This window comes from Watersipora subatra, chromosome 11, assembly GCF_963576615.1.
Source record: "Watersipora subatra chromosome 11, tzWatSuba1.1, whole genome shotgun sequence".
NCBI classification, from domain to species: domain Eukaryota; kingdom Metazoa; phylum Bryozoa; class Gymnolaemata; order Cheilostomatida; family Watersiporidae; genus Watersipora; species Watersipora subatra.
Window position 1 is genome coordinate 6,788,720 of NC_088718.1, and position 15,709 is coordinate 6,804,428.

General features: G+C 36.0%; 1 protein-coding gene across 3 annotated transcripts in view; it reads left to right on the forward strand.

Annotated features, from left to right (window-relative positions):
• LOC137408486 (putative RNA polymerase II subunit B1 CTD phosphatase RPAP2) overlaps nt 1–15,274 on the forward strand; it is a 28,278-nt gene extending 13,004 nt beyond the window's left edge. The window contains exons 4-14 of one of the 3 annotated variants that reach the window (XM_068095030.1): nt 696–794; nt 2,805–2,900; nt 3,611–3,770; nt 6,027–6,104; nt 6,735–7,255; nt 8,552–8,656; nt 10,668–10,777; nt 11,121–11,198; nt 11,576–11,644; nt 13,279–13,391; nt 15,011–15,274. In XM_068095030.1, coding sequence (XP_067951131.1) covers nt 696–794; nt 2,805–2,900; nt 3,611–3,770; nt 6,027–6,104; nt 6,735–7,255; nt 8,552–8,656; nt 10,668–10,777; nt 11,121–11,198; nt 11,576–11,644; nt 13,279–13,391; nt 15,011–15,018 — 1,437 coding nt within the window. In that variant the 3' untranslated portion in view covers nt 15,019–15,274. The remainder of the gene's footprint in view (nt 1–695; nt 795–2,804; nt 2,901–3,610; nt 3,771–6,026; nt 6,105–6,734; nt 7,256–8,551; nt 8,657–10,667; nt 10,778–11,120; nt 11,199–11,575; nt 11,645–13,278; nt 13,392–15,010) is intronic. The other 2 variants (XM_068095031.1, XM_068095032.1) reach the window with 2 other exon arrangements.
• The last annotated feature ends 435 nt before the right edge of the window (nt 15,275–15,709 follow it).

The window sequence follows — 15,709 nt, forward strand, 5'->3', positions numbered from 1 at the left end:
CACATTCTATGGGATCAACGATACGAAGAACTTGAAAGTAAAGTCAGCTCTTTAAGATTTCAAGTCATCTATAGCAATAAATCCCTGTTTGTCATTGTGTCTGTCTGTTAGTCTGTGTAAACACTATGCGTTTCCAGATTTTTTGGTCAATTTTATCCAAACTTCACACACATTTGCCCCATGCTTCTCATAAGGCCGCTAAAAATATTCAGTTTCAAACTCCATCTAGTCCCTGAAAATTATCCAATCAAACACCCAACTGCTAGCTAGCTGTCTGATTGAAAATAGAGGAATCTCAAGCATCGTTGAGTTTATTATTAGTACATACTTTTATAAATAAGTAAGTGTCATAGTTCATTTCTCATAACATATTGTTGAGTACACACATACACAAGACTATGGTGGTGGACAGAGCTTTTCTTTTCACGATTTGCTAATCCAGAAGGGTAGGGTGGTTATTTAGAAGATTAACTTTTTAACCGATTGGCTAATTACGACATGCCTTGGTGATTCTTTATACCCTGTAGTGTTATTTTTATTTACTAGTTTCTCCTTTAATTGTTAGAATATGCTTGTATATTGTATCGGCATGTATGGATGTATTCATGCGATGTTGCTGACGCCAGTGTGATATTTCTTTTGCTTTTTTAATTATACTGACTGTCTCCTTGTATAAGCTTTTTTACGTTTTATAGGCAAGCAGGCTGACTCCGGCTCTCTATGGTGATGTCACTGAAGAAAGAGGACTTGCTATGCTCTGTGGCTATCCTATCTGTTCCAACAAGCTAACGTCTGTAAGTTGTTTTTTTCCCTACGTTAACTATCTCTTCATGTTTTTGAGTAAAAGTAGGAGATACCATAAAACCTCTATTTGAACGTCATGGCGCTCTATTTTTCAACTTCTACTTTTTCAATGCTTCCCCAATAGTGACGTTTTATTAGAAGTGACATTCAAATAAAGGGTGGCGCTGTATTTTCCTACTAGCTCATCAGAATTTCGGGAAGATAAATTTAACCTGTTTACGGGCGAATCGGTGCTAGTTTCACCTAGTATATTTTGCACTCTCCTTCGGATGGAGCGACATTAATGCCGTCGGCATTTCAAAGTTTTCAAGGAAAAACTGTAAAGCTTTTGCATTAAAAAATGGACTTCGATACGCCATAACAATGGCTGCTTTTACCTCATACAGCGTCCCTGAAAAGTATTCTCATCAGTCATCAAAACCCATGAAAGGTTGACTTGCAACAAAATTTACGCTACAGTTATTTGGTATCGAAAGGTTCACCATTTCTTACTCTGCTGTGTTGTAGATGCAAAATATGTGGAAATGTGATTTCAAGCTCTTAAAAGCTCAAAAACGAACAGTTATAGAAAGCGGCCGTAGGTTGGAATCCCTTTATCTTGATGACGTACTCAAACATTGTGGTTATTGTTTTGACACGAGATGTTATCACGTGAAGTAAAATGCTCAATATAACACTTCTCATAGCGCTAGTTTTATGACAAATACTCCGGGTTCTACCGGAAAGCCCGTATCAAATATAGATGCTCGCTACTTCACAGTATCGTTTCAGCCTGGTCTAATCATATAGTCGTAATCTGATCATGTGACCCATACTTTCTGCTACATCGCGCGAACAGTTTCTGCATCATTTTTCAGCTATCGCAGGTGACTAACAGGCTCCTCATGTTCATCAGAGGATGATATGCACTTCTTCGAGCTAAGGTTAAAAAATTAGACGAATTTTTACGGTAAGTTTTGAGATATCATTGCTCAAATGACAGCTTTACAATTATGATGAAATAGACATGTAAGGACAATAGACATAGTTTTATTGAATGCTTGAAGCATATTTGTGAAAATATTTCGACGATTGAGGTTACATGAAAGTGTAAACAAGCACATCGTGTTCAATTACGTCACATTTGGGCTGTTTTGAGAGGGATTTTTGTGATAGCTTCAATTAACTGTTCGTTTTTGAGCTTTCAAAAGCTTTTAAACACGTTTCCCATATTTTGAACCTACAACACAGCAGAGTAAGACATGGTGAACCTTTTGATACCAAATAACTGTCATGTAAATTTTGTTGCAAATCAACCTTTAAAATCTTTGGTTCAGATTGTGAACCACATTATGGATGAATTGGATTAAGAGCTTGGTGACTTTGAATCAGAGTGTAGTCCAGATGATTGTAATGATTGATCTTCTCAGGTACACCATCACTAAAACCATGGCTACCACTGACTACGAAAGAATTAATTATTATTGATATAACCAAATCGTTATTAGTACCATTTTATGGACACTTTTCTGATCATTTTATATTATGGGTTTGTAAAGATCAAAGAATGTCAAAGTGGTGGTCAAATTGAGGTGGTGTTCAATTAAAGAATGGCGCTGTATTACGCAACCCTTCTCTTATAATGGCATTCTAGTAGAGGCGGTATTCAAATAGAGGTGGCGTTCAACTAGAGGTGGCATTCAAATAGAGGTGGCGTTCAAATAGAGGTGGCGTTCAAATAGAGGTGGCGTTCAAATAGAGGTGGCGTTCAAATAGAGGTGGCGTTCAAATAGGGGTCTTACAGTATGTTCAAAGACTCATAAATAATAATCTTTCTATTTAGCTATTGGTTGCTGGCATCATTTGCTTTTAGTTTGAGATCCAGTGAATCGAAGAAATCAATAGTGATAACTAAATAATCTTCAAATGTAGTTGGGGTGTCATACATGGACATTTAGGGAGTTTTGTGTCAATCGAGGGAGTTGTCTGTTCTTAAAAAAAATTTAATACTTTTATGACAGTTGAACCACAAGCAAAAATACCACATCTCAGCTCGAACGAACAAGGTGTTTGATGTTTCTGAGAGAAGATATTTCTGTTCCGCATCTTGCTATAAGGTAAGCTTTTGGAGATCTTGATATAGCTTTAAAAACTGCTGAAAACTTCTATATCCGCTTCAGTGTTTGTAATTTATGGAAGACTACCAGCTTTAAAGTTACATCATGGAAAGCAACAGGGTATTGGCAGCAATGGCTCAGCGGTTACTGCACTGGAATAGAATCAGTAGGTCAGTGGTTCGAATCACGGAAGGACCCTCAGCGGTGTTAGGAAGTACATCCAACTACAATTGCTGCTGTACCAAATCCCTTGAGTAGGTGGTCGCAGTTTATTTTGTTTCAGGATAAATGTGGTTCGGACTAAAGTGCCAGACATGCAGCAGAGAGGGAATAAATTTTAATGAATTTAAATTTGATAACAAAATTAAATATCATAGATTTCCTTTCATAAATTGACTTCATTTACGTACCTCACCTTCACTATAACTATCCTATTTTTAAGCTGCATGCTGTTAGTGGTATGATATGACAGAAAGCATTATATCATCATGAGAAGTGATCTGAAATGCCATAAAGCCTGCATACTTTGAACTCTTGCTCTGATTTGTGTTTGAGTCCAGTCACACATTTTGTTGTCATTTTTAATAAACAAGATATCTCGCTGTGCATAACAAGGCTGCATCCACAGTTATGTATGCAGTTTAATTATTATAGCTGGCTGCTGTCAGCTTTGGTCTCTTTCCTCATATCTCTTCTGTTTCATGCTCCAGGCCTCCAAATATCTGCAGTCACAAGTAAGTGATGAACCGTTGTGGGGACGTAGATTTGATTCAACTATCAAAATTGAGCTGCTAACAGAAAGCAAGAAGCAGCATGCGGTAGCAGTTAGTGACGAGTCTGTTATAATAGACAAAACTACATCTTTTACAGGTATGTAAACTCTTCTTTCTGTTTCTTCTAGTTGAATGTGTGAGTTTTACATAGATTGGAATTGTACATAAGCTGGAGTTGTACATAAGATGGAGTTGTACATAAGTTGAGTTGTACATAAGCTGGAGTTGTACATAAGCTGGAGTGTTACATAAGATGGAGTTGTACATAAGATGGAGTTGTACATAAGTTTGGAGTTGTACATAAGTTGGAGTTGTACATAAGTTTGAAGTTGTACATAAGCTGGAGTTGTACATAAGTTGGAGTTGTACATAAGCTGGAGTTGTACATAAGCTGGAGTTGTACATAAGTTGGAGTTGTACATAAGATGGAGTTGTACATAAGTTGGAGTTGTACATAAGTTGGAGTTGTACATAAGATGGAATTGTACATAAGATGGAGTTGTACATAAGATGGAGTTGTACATAAGATGGAATTGTACATAAGTTGGAGTTGTACATAAGTTGGAGTTGTACATAAGATGGAGTTGTACATAAGATGGAGTTGTACATAAGTTGGAGTTGTACATAAGTTGGAGTTGTACATAAGATGGAGTTGTACATAAGATGGAGTTGTACATAAGATGGAGTTGTACATAAGTTGGAGTTGTACATAAGTTGGAGTTGTACATAAGATGGAATTGTACATAAGATGGAGTTGTACATAAGCTGGAGTTGTACATAAGATGGAATTGTACATAAGTTGGAGTTGTACATAAGTTTGGAGTTGTACATAAGCTGGAGCTGTACATAAGCTGGAGTTGTACATAAGTTGGAGTTGTACATAAGTTGGAGTTGTACATAAGTTGGAGTTGTACATAAGTTGGAGTTGTACATAAGATGGAGTTGTACATAAGTTTGGAGTTGTACATAAGTTGGAGTTGTACATAAGCTGGAGTTGTACCTAAGTTGGAGTTGTACATAAGCTGGAGTTGTACATAAGTTTGGAGTTGTACATAAGTTGGAGTTATACATAAGATGGAGTTGTACATAAGCTGGAGTTGTACATAAGCTGGAGTTGTACATAAGTTTGGAGTTGTACATAAGTTGGAGTTGTACATAAGCTGGAGTTGTACATAAGCTGGAGTTGTACATAAGTTGGAGTTTTACATAAGTTGGAGTTGTACATAAGTTGGAGTTGTACATAAGCTGGAGTTGTACATAAGCTGGAGTTGTGCATAAGTTTGGAGTTGTACATAAGTTGGAGTTGTACATAAGCTGGAGTTGTACATAAGTTTGGAGTTGTACATAAGTTGGAGTTGTACATAAGTTGTAGTTGTACATAAGTTGGAGTTGTACATAAGTTTTGAGTTGTATGCTAACTTAAATATATTAAATATAAAACCATAGGTTAACTTAACGAAAGAAAATATTTTGTGAAACCCATTATAAGGCACATGTATATTTTATTAAGAGGTTATCTTCCCATGGAACAATATATAATCGTTTGTCATGCTCGTATATGAGTGGTAACATAGGTTGATGAGAAACTTGAGTTACTACCATAGTAGTTGTACAGCTGACTGTAGACTAGTCATTAAAAAGTATCTTAAAGCTATGGGCAATGCATTCTTACTGCAGCATTATTAGGCATCCATAGCTCACTTTTATGAGTTAGATAGGCTATCATGGCTCTATTGGAGAATTATAGGCAAACATAGATCTGTTAGAGAAACAACAGTCAAGTATTACAGTACATATTTGAATATTCTGGGAGAACTTTTTGTTTTGCAGCTACAAGGTTATGTAAATTTATTGGTTGGGCAATTCTGCTTGATTTAACACCACCCTTAATACCCCTTCTAATTCATGGTTTGACATACACTAAGGGCTCGCAGAATAAAGCAGCACTCATGGCCCAGTAGTCTAACAACAATGGTAGTGTAAACAGCAGGTTGGGGTCCAATTTCCAAAAGGGCTGCCGGTGGTGACAGGAATGACATCCAACCTTAAATGGCTCCCTGCAACTGGGTGTGTCTCCAGTCATCGAGGTTATCATATCCAGTCAAACCAATGTATGATGCAACATCACTCTCAACAAAACATGCATAGCCTTTCCGAATAAAAACTGTTTTACTGTGATTTGGCGTGATGCCTCAATGCACAATTTCGATGAGGTTACTAAGCTAACAAGTAAAGGAAGGGTGTAGTATTGTTGTGAGTTCATAGCAGGGGAATCATTAAAACTGTAAGACTCTAGCATTAACAAAGGAAACTCTGTTACCTTTAATTTTTACATGGCTATTTATGTTTGTAGAGACCAGCGATCCAACAGAGATATTAGCAAGTGAACTTCTACAGAAACTTAGTCTAGAGGAAGAAGAATTAGAAAAAGGTTAGATCACATGCTATAAACTCAGACAAATTTCCTGGGTGGATAGGTTGGATGATTTCCTTCAGAAAACTTGAATTTTTTACTTACTGGACTTCATTGGCTTGAAATTTAACAATTGTGTGGAAAGCGCTAGGGCTTTGGTGGTAACTGTCTTATAAGAATGATCATCCTGTATCTGTTGTGAGTCAATGGTTTGAGGAGATACCTACATGTACTTCATTATGAGCGTTGATTAAATTCTATTTTGAGAGATTTGAAATACTTGTTTGCACCCGAATTAATAGAACTACCTGTAGCCAACTAGTATATCATTTCTCACCAAAACCATTATATATTTTGCACTCCACGTCTATGTGAGTACATGCTGTTTAAAAATATGCTCTAGCTTCAGCTGTCCTACACACCCATGGCACTTGTCGGGCCTAATGTTAGGCCGATTCAGAAAGGTTGTCACATGGTCAGAGTAATCCACAAGCTAGTCCTTGAGGCTGCTAGTCAGTTGGTATTACCATTCATAGTTTATGGTGAAGGCAACTCCCTTCGTTAAACTCTACTCTCATAGGCTGTTCAATCTTCTAATATTACATTTCAATAATTTTTTTTCTAACTAACATGTCATTTTTCAAACAGTTTTCATTTGTTTAGAGTCTGCTGATGAGAAACCTAGTGATGGAGGTTCATCGGATGAAGATGTTAATGAATCTATTCAATCACTTCTGACCAGACGCAAAGATCAGAGGCTACATACCGATCTCTCCAATCCAACATCTGCCTTGGGAGATGTTGATGAACGATGGCAAGGTTCAATGCTAAATAGAGTGAATCACGATCAACTTGAAGACAGCAGTAGCGATTCAAATAAACTTCTAAACAAAACTGTATCCCATAGCAGCAAGACTGGTGATGGCTTGACAGTGTCTGGTAGTAAATCGTCCAGTGAAATGAACTTAGATCATACGTCAGCTACTGGTAAACCTGTGTCTGGCACGTCTGTCCAAAGAAAGGTCTCCTCTGATGTAGTACATAGAACTGGGACTGCTCGCTCAGCTAAAACCTCTGCACCACGGACTGTTCTCTTAGACTGCACAATGCCCGCACCAAAGATGGAAACAACATTTCGTGAAGAGGCTAAAACTCCAGCTGATCTCCTGGTATGTTTCTCTATTTGTTTAAAGCTGCTACACCGCATTTAATTATTTGTTTTGCATTGCAAAATACTTTTATTGATAACTTACACACTGAATGGTTTCTTTTTTGTAAGAAAATGATTGTCAAGGTCCCACTTTAGTAAAGGTAGCTGAAAAAGTTTAATTTGTGTGTTTTTGGTTTCTGAAAGTTACTCAATGATAAATGTCTTTAAAAATGGCAACTATTTTTTGAAGATTTTGGTTTGAAACTGCAATATTGTTTTTAAAACAATGAAAATGTTTTATCATCATAGAACGTGATTTTTTTTCTTTCCTTCTATAAAAACAAATGATCATTACAATCTATATATATATTTCTCAAAGTTGGTGTGTACGTGTGTCTCTCCGGCTATAGCGCACGCTGATTATTTTATCAATGCGGCCACGTGTTACGACGCCCCTGTTAAGAAATATTTTTCGTAAGGTCCTATTACTGTATCTGGGGTCAAGGCCAATTCTTCTTACGCCGACAATTATATTGTCTCCGTAGGAAAAGTCTCGACATTATCTTTCCGTTCGGTCAGACAAAAACAGTACGATATCTCATTTTTACTGATATCGAGAGGTACCAGTATCATCATATTCAATGTTTTGATGGATAGCTTCTGGTGGAACAGTAACCTTTTTTATACCCGCACACTTCTATGCAAGAATTGTTATTATTAATTCAACATATTCAGGATTTTTATTTTGTTTTCTCAGTTTGTATTAATTGTATCAATGCCGAATCATCTTTTATTGTAATCGTAGCAAAACCGGCGTAATTTAGCTATTATTTGCTAAATATTTCACATTTACCTCTAAACCTTTTTATAGTCGTTTTATTTTTTTTAATTTATTTGACCTGCACGAAACATTTTCCTCATGATATAAAGTTTAAAAGTTCTTTGACAAAGTTTGGAAACCTTTACAGTTGCTTTTATTTTCTCTCCTAATTTATTTCAATTACACAAAACACTTTTCTCATGATATGTAGTTTGAAAGTTAGAATGGCAAACGTTGTTATATGTTAAATACAAAAAACTTTCTGTGCAAAGACTTTTTTATTACCCGAACAACTCCGGGTTGTACAGCTAGTTATTTATATTCTGGACTTATTGAAATATACCCCTATATACAAAGTGCTTGTGAGTAGCTCCATATTTCCTTAACACTTGTGTGCACTGGGTTTTTCATGGCTTCTCCTTTTGTGAGTGATACCATATTTCAATCATCAAATACTTGTTCATCATTTTTATATTTGATCTCATGTATACCTAGGTGTGTTTGGAAAGGCTGACGGAGTGGTTTAGTGATGAGACGCGACAAATTCTTTTCACCAGAGGTATTCTTTCAGAATCATCTTCAGCTGCCTCCACATCTAAGGTACTCATGTAACCTTCACGGATTTTGTTCTTCCAGACAAGTTATTAACAATCCTTTTACCGTGTTAATTTTGATAGTTTTATGATAATGGTTTAAAATATAAATTGCTGTAAGCAAGAGTTTTGCTCCTAGCCTCTAGCGCCAGTCTAACACCAGCGTATGTCTCTCTCTCTTTCCCTCTCTTTCTCCCTCTCTCACACTCTTCCCTCCCCTCTCTTCCCCCCCCCCTCTCCCTCCCCCTCTCTCTCTCCCCTCCCTCCCCTCTCTTTCTCGGATCATTTACGGTTTAGACTTTATTACTGACCTCCATGCAGTTTTATATTACTTATATTACTGACCTCCATCCTCTGTTTTCCACCTTCTGCTTGCGTCTAGTTCCCACAACTTCATGTTACACTTAGCTACAGATTTGTATCTCAGTCTGGGTCTGCCCTGATTCCTCTTTTCTTCATAGAGTTGTGAATAATTGTCTTGGTAGTCGCTCATAATCCATCTTTTGCACATGGCCCCGTCATCTTAGGCTTTTTGTACATGTTAACCAGCAGCTGGAAGTCATAAATATCATTCCTAGACCCACTCAGCTGTCACATTTTTATCATGTTGTTAGTGATAAAATAGTTGGTTTCATGAACAGTGGCATCAGTTGTTTATCAAGTCTCGTCTGCTATGGTTTATCCGCTTATACCTTCTATAATCATAAAGTTGTTGCTATGAGATTTTACGCTGTAGCGCGATTGAAGCTCGTCATTTTTAGTCTCACTTCTATTTGTATCAATCATCTGTGAGCTTGTTTTTTGTTCTATTGAAGAAACATACATTCGTTCGCGCTCATTATTTGATGCATGTGTTGACTGAAACACACCTACAGAAATTACATCAGATCAGATTTCACGCAGTTCTTAACACGAGCAATTTCCAAGTTAGATGCAGAGTTATTTGGAGAAATGAGCTGTTCATTTTGTAACTTCTTTTGTTGCAAAATCTTCACTACAGTAAGAACTATACGCACCACTTCTGCACGGTTGCAAAAGAGATTTGATAACGATTATTGTTGTTCTATTTTCATTGATAACGGTAAATGTTTTTCAACTGTACTAGCTATTCTTTTATTGCATGTAAAGTTGTGTGATTAGTGTAGACAAACGAGCTATCACATGTATGACCAACCAATAATGTACTGTTAGTGCTGTCAAAACGTGTTATTATCAAAAATGGTTGCTTCGCGTGTTTGTCTGTCTAAAGCCACGGTTAGATGTCGAGATAAAAGATTGCTAATAGCAGGATTCGAACTCTTGACATTCAGCTTGGTAGACCGACACTCTAACTCTTCCACCAATCAACCTCCTGCCATTGTAGAGTAAATGTTCCGATAGTTATTCTCACAGCACACTAGACTGCCATGGTACTAGTTGGTTATAAATGGCCATTCTGGAAAGAGCTTTTTTTATGGTTTTTAAAAATTGTATATTTTTCTTAGTGTAAAGTTGTCTCATCTATATATAAATCTCAGTGTTTGTTTTTATTCGGGCATTTAGTTAAATGATCAAATTCTAGGAACGAAAAACCTGCTTTACATAGGAAGTTGGAAACAACCGTTCTGCAGACAGGCGTTCTATCCAATGCGCTAAGCTATCCTTGCCATAGTATAGTTTAATTGTTCAAGTACTTACTACAACTGCCAATCTTTAATGTATGCTTTAGCTGGCATGCTTGAAGATCATGATTGCATGAGAGATCATGATGCCATCTTTTTCCTAACGCTGGCTCAAGTTAAAATAACGGCTCCTATATAGTAAAGGTTTAGACTAGCTCAATTTACTCAAATTCATTAGGTAAAAAAACTTAGCCAATTAAGAATAAACTATCTATCAAAAACTTTTTAATTGGCCATGCAATGCCAAGCGTTCAACTAGTTAAAATATAAAACATCATTGAAGAAGCATCCATACTTTTGGAAACTGGTTTTATCTGTTTTGCTTTGTTGTCTCTATTCTGTAGCATTTCATTGTAGCAAGGGAGTGCTGATGCCAAGACAAGTGGGGAAGTAGAGGTGACTCAACCGAATGTAGAATCTGTGCAGAGTCGCCAGAGGTCTATAGTATATCAAAGATTATTGAAGAGGTCGGTGCAATGTTGCCACACTTGAATTATATAAACACTGAGTACCTGACGGGAGTTGCTTCCTCTATCTAATACCTAATCACGCTGAAGTTATCCATGGTACATTGTCATGAAGTTTTTTCGTAAAATATTTATGTTTTCCCTCCAACCCGAATGTTTGCAGACTGGCACTTGAATAAATAAATGTTTCTGGGAAACTTCATCCTGTAAATTATCGATTAGATTGTCTATTATCTATGGCAATATTATCTTTTGAAATATGTTATCTATTTCTGACTAACCTGTTAGATTATATATTATCTATCACAGTTTTATTTATCATTTCCTGTATTGTCTATTGCAGCTTTGAGAGACTGACTGCCGCTGTGCCTGAGCAGAATGATGTCAGGGATAGACTGGGGGAACTCGTCAAAACCTTCAGGTCGGTGTTCAGGTGTACTGCACTCTTTCTGTTCCCTTTCTATTTCATAACCTGTAGGTTTATAAACTACTAGGTTATTCTAACTGACAGATTACAAGCTTTTGCTTGTAATCTGTCAGTTAGAAGCAAAAGCTTGTAAGTTTACAGCTACCTGCAATGCATGCTCTTGCTTGTAGTCTGTCCCTAGTCATGTGTAATCAATAAAAATATTGTTGACAATAAAAATAATGTTTGACAAGTGTTTCGATCAACGTATTGGTGTCATGAGTTTCTGTGGCTTGTTAATCTGCTCGCAATTTTATATCCATTTGATCTCATACAAACCTGCATGCTAGCACCTAGTACTAGAACCTTAAGTGATTGTGGTTTGTCTTCAGGTTAACAAGAGACAACATATCAGCAAAACCCCTACAGTGGAGTCTCTATGCTCTGGTGCTGAGCATCTGGTAATTGTCTTCTCCTCTTTGCTAAAGTTTTTGTTTGCGTTGTTTAAAAAGTTGAGACATTTTTAACAACACAAACAATCAATATAAAATATATAAGATACAAAGAATATATCAATTTTTAAACAGAGATAAAGATTTTTGAGATAATAACTCCAAACCTTATAAAATTTTGGCAACTTAGTTCCAAAACTTAAAAAGATCCGGAATGCTACCATATCAGAGGGATACTGAGCCCTTCTCCTGACTCTTACTGTATTCTAACCATTGCCCTTTGCAATGGTATTTAGTTGTAGGCTACTCTCATTGAAATATAGAAAACAAAAACGTCAATCGCGTGCTAAAGGCTAGATGGCTGATTCTTTCAACTCCTGTGTTAGTGCAATTGAAAAGTAACAGCGTGGATGAAGTTTTCAGTGGATTTTAGCTACCGCGTATTTGCACTGACGCAGATGGTTTTGGTGAATTTCTTAGCGTGTTATTTATGCTATATTTTTCTGAATAATTCTTAACATGTTATGTTAACATAACATGCTAACATAACATGCTAACATAAAATGTTATGTTAACATAAAATGTTACGTTCTTAGTTGTGTCATGTAGCTTAAGCATATCTCTCAGCTTGTTGTTGCTTTTATTATATTTCTAAATTGTTCGTCATTCAAATTTTAAATAACGTATCTGTTTTTGGTGTCGGATTTTATCAAATAAATTTGCAAAAAAAACTTACTCTATTATGACTTGTTTTTTTTCATTACTATATTATTCATTACTATGGCTGGTGTGATTTGTACCCCGTAGCGCCTATAGTCTGGAAATAATGGTACATCTGCACTATGTGCACAGATGGATAAACAGATTTTGAAGTGAAACGGATTTCATTTTTACCATACTAGATCGAAAATAATTTTATGCATTTGCAGCTGCACTAAAAAATTTTTGTAGTTTTGCTTGTTAAAAGCCGTCTTGCAAGTATAAGGTCGAGTATATGATAATTGTGAACCTTTTCTAGCTCTGGATTTGACTCTGGGCTATGAAGCCTTGAACTTTCACCAAAGCTTTTATACACGCAAATCATTAAGCTGGCATTACCCAAGATTTTTTTAATTTTCTTATCAGATAGTCCACAGCACGTGTGTAGATTACTAGCGCAAATTCCTACACTTCTTTCACCGCAACAAACCATGAGCCCATTAAATGAGGGTAGTTGTTCTTAATGCATTCTTGAGTGTCTAATCAGGTAAGTGTTTAAGAGGCTGGTTCTCACAAATTAGACACGGTTATGAAACCCAATATTTTAGCGACCTGGCGGAAGGCACAAAACGTATGCGTGTAAAGTTTTGATGAAATCAGCCAAAAAATGTGGAAACACTTAGTGTCCATGTAAACTAACGAAGACACCACACGCTCACTGCACACCACACACAATGACACAGTGGAAATTATAACTAGTGATCTCGCAATCACATCTCGATACATAAACATCCCTTTACAGTTTATCGTGAAAGTTTGGCTATCATACACAGACTACTTTACTGTAACATGTACTAACTATAGGGAAACAGTGCATATTGGTCTGTTGTTTGCGCTATTCATCCTCCTTCATGCAGGTAAATCACAACTACCCATTGTTGTAGTTTAACTGGGGCTACGTCTACCTTCACCATCCAGGAGCTTGAACGGTTGACAAAAGACAAGCTCAGCAAGCGAGCTGTAGATGATTTCATTGAACGACAGAGGCAGCTTTTAGGTGGACTATGTATTATTCGCCCACACTTGTTTGTATCTGAGATATTTGTAGAAATTTGTCTAAAATAGTTAAATGGTGATCAAGAAACGTACTACTACTGATAGAATTGTCAGTGAGTTATTATCAACCCTAAATTTGATAAGCATCCTTAAGGATGCTAGTCTATCCTCAACAGCATGTCTCTCATAATTGACTATTTTGTCTTTTATCAAATTTTACTACCACTCAGTTATTTTTGTCAAATCTACTTAAATGCGGTAAACATAGACAAATGTTTCATTTTATTTTGCCTAAAATTAATAAAACCATTTAGATTTTTTTTTTCATTTTTACTGCGCTCCTACAACTTATATATGTTGGAGTCTCATTGAAAGCGTAATCATGAGCTCTAAGTTATGTAGAAGTGATAAAAACAGAAAAATGTAGTTAATACAAATCAGATATTACAGTTACTGTACCATCATTAAATTAAAGAACTGAGTCAATTTTTTCCATTTTTAAAGGGCAAAGAGGTGACTTTTGAAAGTTCTTAGAGCGGATTAGGCAATTTACATGTCTTTTACTGCTTGTATAACTTAAAACCCCATTAGTATAGCATAAACATTCTCAGACTGGATTATTTACTACCACACATTTGCTCACTGTATTTGCTTATATAAACATTGTGCAGACAACTGACAAAATGTTTAGTCATTAGCTTTTGAACATGCTAACATGCCATGGATTGCATGGGTCATTTTGTTTTGTTCGTTACTTATATTTTATAACATGCCGTTTTGCTTTGTTTTTGATTGAGAAGAATTTTATGGATGCATAGGATATGGTCTGGTTGTCTGGTCTATCCAAGTGACAGGTTCCTCAAATATCAGTGAATTGTCATTTCCACTGTATTGCGAGTACTTTACCATGGTATGATCGACTTTAGGAAATTAGACATATTGTTTAGACTTTAGATCATCAGTATAACTGTGTAGTGATTAACTCTTCAGTGGTTTAGACAATTTTATAGACAATTCTCTTTCCAATAGAATAAAATTAGATAAATAAGGACCATTAGCTGTGCAAATAACACTGAGTCATAAAGTAATACAGATATTGAACGTTTGAAGAAGGCTATTAATAACCAGTTTTCCCACATGATCATTTTGCTGGTGAATTTTGCACATTTTTCACCCAGAAAGATATTGATGTTTTGTAATTTGCGGTAATAGAGAGTTATCTGCTCATGAATATTGGCATGCTGGCTTTATTCAGGATTATCTTCTCTTTATTATACTAACAGTTTTATGTTAAATTCACCATTACATAATTATTACAGCAAAATGCTAGCAGATATGTTATTCATGTTAACAACTATTATAACCTTTCAACAGCGACATTGATAATAGATAGCAAGTTCTGTGTGACTCCATTCCGTTCACCTTTGGTGTCTAAAATAAAACTTTTGACAGCTTAAAAAACTGAAAACTAAATTTTTGGTGGCCTGTAATAAAAAAACTTTTCAATCTGCGATATTATCATCGTAATGATAAGTTTTGTATGTAAGTGGCTGGTTTTGCTTCATGCCAAACCTCAGCGCCATATCATCATCCCTTTTACTGATTTTGTTTCTGTTACAGGAGGCTGAGCTAGCAAGTATGGACCAACAAATCACATCTATATATAGAAGGGATATAACGATTATGTACAAACTATTGACTTTGTGCGATATCTCTTGCCATCTATTATTGCCTTCTCTCGGTCAAAGGTTCCTTAGTTTACAGATTTAACTATGACATCTGTCTCTGTTGCAGTAGTGTGCAGAATAAACTGAACCCCTCTAGTGGATGACAATATTGTTACTCATTGTGAATTTAGTCAATAGTCATAAACTATATATTAAATTAATCCTCATTTTACCCTGATTTCACATACATAAACCAAACGGATGTAAAATTAGGTTTTTCAATGATTATGTAAGCTAAATCCTGAACATTTCCTTTTTGTAATGGTTGAGGATAACAATCTGTACAGATATGATGACATCACATACATTTTTATGTACTTATTACATGTACATACACAAATATTAATAGTTGTATAGTTGCAATGGTAATATACAAATTTGCCCTTACTATTTTTTAGAGGATTTATAAATATTAATTCGTCGTGATATTTTGGTTGGCGTACCTCAAGCTGTAATGAAAATCTGTCAATCGTCACCTAACAATGTCATAATTATGCCATTGTTAAGAGTCTTGGTTGAATTGGTAGTCACAAAAGTGCAAAAAACTGCTTAACAATCTCATAGATTTGTGTAGGTGTAAAGGTGCTATGGG